This window comes from Sphaeroforma arctica, assembly GCF_001186125.1.
Source record: "Sphaeroforma arctica JP610 unplaced genomic scaffold supercont1.102, whole genome shotgun sequence".
Classification (NCBI taxonomy): Eukaryota; class Ichthyosporea; order Ichthyophonida; genus Sphaeroforma; species Sphaeroforma arctica.
The window spans coordinates 8,587-12,072 of NW_014040456.1; the positions used below are offsets into that span (position 1 = coordinate 8,587).

The 3,486-nt window shown below is 39.7% G+C and overlaps 1 protein-coding gene across 1 annotated transcript in view; it reads left to right on the forward strand.

Moving 5' to 3' along the window:
• Window positions 1-998: 998 nt before the first annotated feature.
• The window catches only part of SARC_02305 (hypothetical protein), a gene marked incomplete at its 3' end in the record, with an annotated part of 7,823 nt that continues 5,335 nt past the window's right edge, over window positions 999-3,486 (forward strand). Inside the window, exons 1-3 of the mRNA XM_014303930.1 lie at window positions 999-1,418; window positions 2,610-2,837; window positions 3,352-3,426. Coding sequence (XP_014159405.1) covers window positions 1,296-1,418; window positions 2,610-2,837; window positions 3,352-3,426 — 426 coding nt within the window. The 5' untranslated portion in view covers window positions 999-1,295. The remainder of the gene's footprint in view (window positions 1,419-2,609; window positions 2,838-3,351; window positions 3,427-3,486) is intronic.

Here is a 3,486-nt window from a genome sequence, read left to right on the forward strand (position 1 = left end):
GATCGAGATACGAGTAGAGACCATACAACCATCGAAAAAGATGTATACGGTGTTCTCAACAAGTACAGGCAGTCGCCATGAGCATATCATACGTTCAATACTGCACTCTTGTCTTGCATCCACGTTTAATCTAGTACAAGCAGAATTAGTAGAAAAGAGAGCAGTAACAAAGAAACTAGACATACTAGAAGGAAGCTCAAGTTTAATTAAAGCTCTAAAAGGATGAATGATTTCAAATTGGTAAGAACAGCGCGTCACTTTCTGTGGTTATCACTTTATTTATTTAGGGTCAATGTCGTCTTTTCGTACAAGGTAGACAAACACTCCGAAAAGCCTTCAAACACACGCCAACATTCACATTAAATTTCCTTATGTTTACAATGTTACATAACTGTCCCCCTAGTAATAGACATTGATTAGGTCATTACCAGGTCTAAAAGCCTGCAATATATTCACTCTAGCACCTACTGCAAAACGCAGGCTTCCCCAAGCGGATATAAAAGATCATTTCAGGTCTGCAGGGTGTTGTATGTAATATATGTGTTGTGGGATGATACTTTATACATATTTTTGATGTATACGTACGACCCATTCCACAATAGTAGTAGATCATGTGGCCCTGATGGGGGAAACTGGTGGGAGAATTAAAGTGGGTCACATAACATCACACTGATGTACAGCGGTACAGCCTGAGCCTTGAGGGCCCTGAGCCCAGGCCCCAGTGCACACAGGGGTAGGGGACTGGGGACGATAATAAACAAACAAATACAGGTGTAGACAAATAAACAGGAGTCAGAGAATTGAAATAATTGGATAAAAAGTAAAAACAACAATGGGAGAGAAATTTAGCACAGAACAGCTGAACGAGTTGTCGTAAATTACTTTTAAATAAAAAGGGCGCCAAATTGAAAGTGCCGGCTTTTGTTACCAACTGAGAATCGTTGTGCCGATCTAAATAAATTTTAATCGATCAAAAATTAAAATGAGATGGATGGATAAAATAGACGATTTCTGATAGTATATTGTATAGGTTTCAGGATATTCAAGGGATATGTTAGGATAATCGTGTCTGAACTGTGTTTGCAGTTTAAAATAAGGGAAGGTTCCAACTAGTATACGTAGGCTCATAGCTGATGTGAGTATGCCGTCTGTTTCACTTCTCCACAAAAGTATCAAATACCACAACGGGGCGCTATGAGCATTCGGATACTCTAGTAACACACTTTATGTTTGTCTATCGCAAGTCTTAAGTTGAAAACCTCGACGTGGCAAAGTTCATGTGAGACACTGAAAATATGACTGAGTTATATACTGTCGCTTTGCGTATCAATAAAACGGATGATGCTGCTGATTTCAGCGATATACTTACGGACGATGTGCTGTCGGCGTTGAGAGTTGACCTGAATAGATCCGTACAGGTGTGTAACAATTTTAACATGTTCGATCAGTTAGTACGATCATTTTGGTGTAGCTTTCACGCTCATTTCTATATGATTGCGGTTATTCGATGCGAGTTTCATAATTGCCGCATTATCTGTATATGTATGTATGTATGTATGTGTGTATGTATGTATGTGTGTATGTATGTATGTGTGTATGTATGTATGTGTGTATGTATGTATGTTTGTATGTATGTAAGTATATATATATATATATATATATATATATATATAGCGTGATTACTGGTTGCTTCTGTGGTTTTGGGAGTCTAGTTCGCGAGCATTGGTTTATGTTTTGTGAGGCATAGGTTTGAATTAATCCAGATGTACTGTCAGAGGACGGTCTTTCAGTAGGCACTGTGTCGTATTTGTATGATGCAATATCCGTATACATGGTCCTATTATCTCTGGTGAGTGATGAGCGGTCTACAAATTGGACGGTCTGTAGCGTTACCTAACTATTTACGGGCACTTGGTATACAGCAAGAGTTCGGTACCATGTGGAATGCGTAGAGCTATATAGATCCCCATTGCAATATAGCTCTGTATCTGGTTACACTGAATACTTCAGCTCTCCTCTGATTTATTTATTACCCAATCTACATTGTATGGTACTTTTAGAACGTATAAGTTCACTACATCTCGATATAACAGCATACACAACGGTTTGTTAGTCTGTAAATAGACGTTGCACGCAGTATGCAATTTACACACAACTATTGGCCGTTGGTACTGTACGGTCACGGCCATGTCCAAAATCCAGGAAGGTGCCATCCGTATTGTGTCGTAGTTACGCTAAAACTCAAGTGATCGCGGCAATACGTGTTTATTCCACATACTGATGCGTCGTACACATGAGTTTGTTGACTCATCAATATATCAAAACAAAAGCTATGCGAACGTTGTCTCAGGGCGAAAATATTTAATGCATTACATCCTGTGGAATTATTCGTGATGTATGTGCTTAATATTAATACTAATTTACCATCATATGTATTGTAAGCTCCAATACACTATCATTTCCATAGCAACCACTATACGTTAGATTTTCAGATCAACAAGTTCAAGAGCACACTGTACTAGCTTTTCACTGGTCTATACTAATCTTCTTCGAGGCTATTTGGCACTAGTGCACACTGACGTATCTGAACCCTGTGTCAACCGTTTTAGGTGCCGAATGCACCCGTGGCTAAGAAAACGGGCCCCAAAGCCCCCCAGAAGACTAGAGGAACGGCAAGCAAGCTATCATCAGGGATGTTTGGTATTACCAACGCACAAGCACCTACTGTCGTGGACTCCACAGAGACATACAAAACCGTGGTTAGATCGCTGATTCGAGTCACGAAGGTGTTACAAACAACATCTGACAATCTTAAACTGCTTGCACGCATGGCCGAGGTAGGATGGTGTGATATAAGCTGCAATGAGGCTGGTGTGACGCATTGGGTTAATGGTGTTGTTGTTGTGTGTATATAGGTCTGCTCTCTCATGCCATGTTTGTAAATTTAAATGACTGGTTTTGCAGGGCTCGTACGATGTGTAATATTGAGTAAGTATCATGTCCAAGTTGTAGAGCTGTGTTGGTCTGTTTGGTATATTGTATATGAAATGCTGGTTGCAGCGTTTATATGAGATTGTTGGGCAAATTGTAAGGTTTGAGGTGATCGTTATACGCCTATTTCCAAGTTTAAGTTTTCCTCGTCGCCTAAGGATGGATACAACTCCTGCATGCAAGCACTCTATTGACATTGATTGATCTTTAAAGCTGGTCTATTCGATAAGGAATGCGACAATTGAGGACAATTGTGCCAAAATTTTATTAAATTATTTTATTTTAGCAGTAATGTGACTGAATTTCGTATACTTCGGTTTCGAATTGAACTGATATTGGTATATTATGGCCTTCCTGCAGTATTGCTCTGTGGTGTCTGAGCAGCTCTGCTCTACCAGAATTACAGTCGCCGATGAAACTTTCGAGTGTGAAAAGGTAAGTTCTTTGCGCTGCAGCATCAAATATGTGTAGTTGAGCTCGAGCATAATATATGTA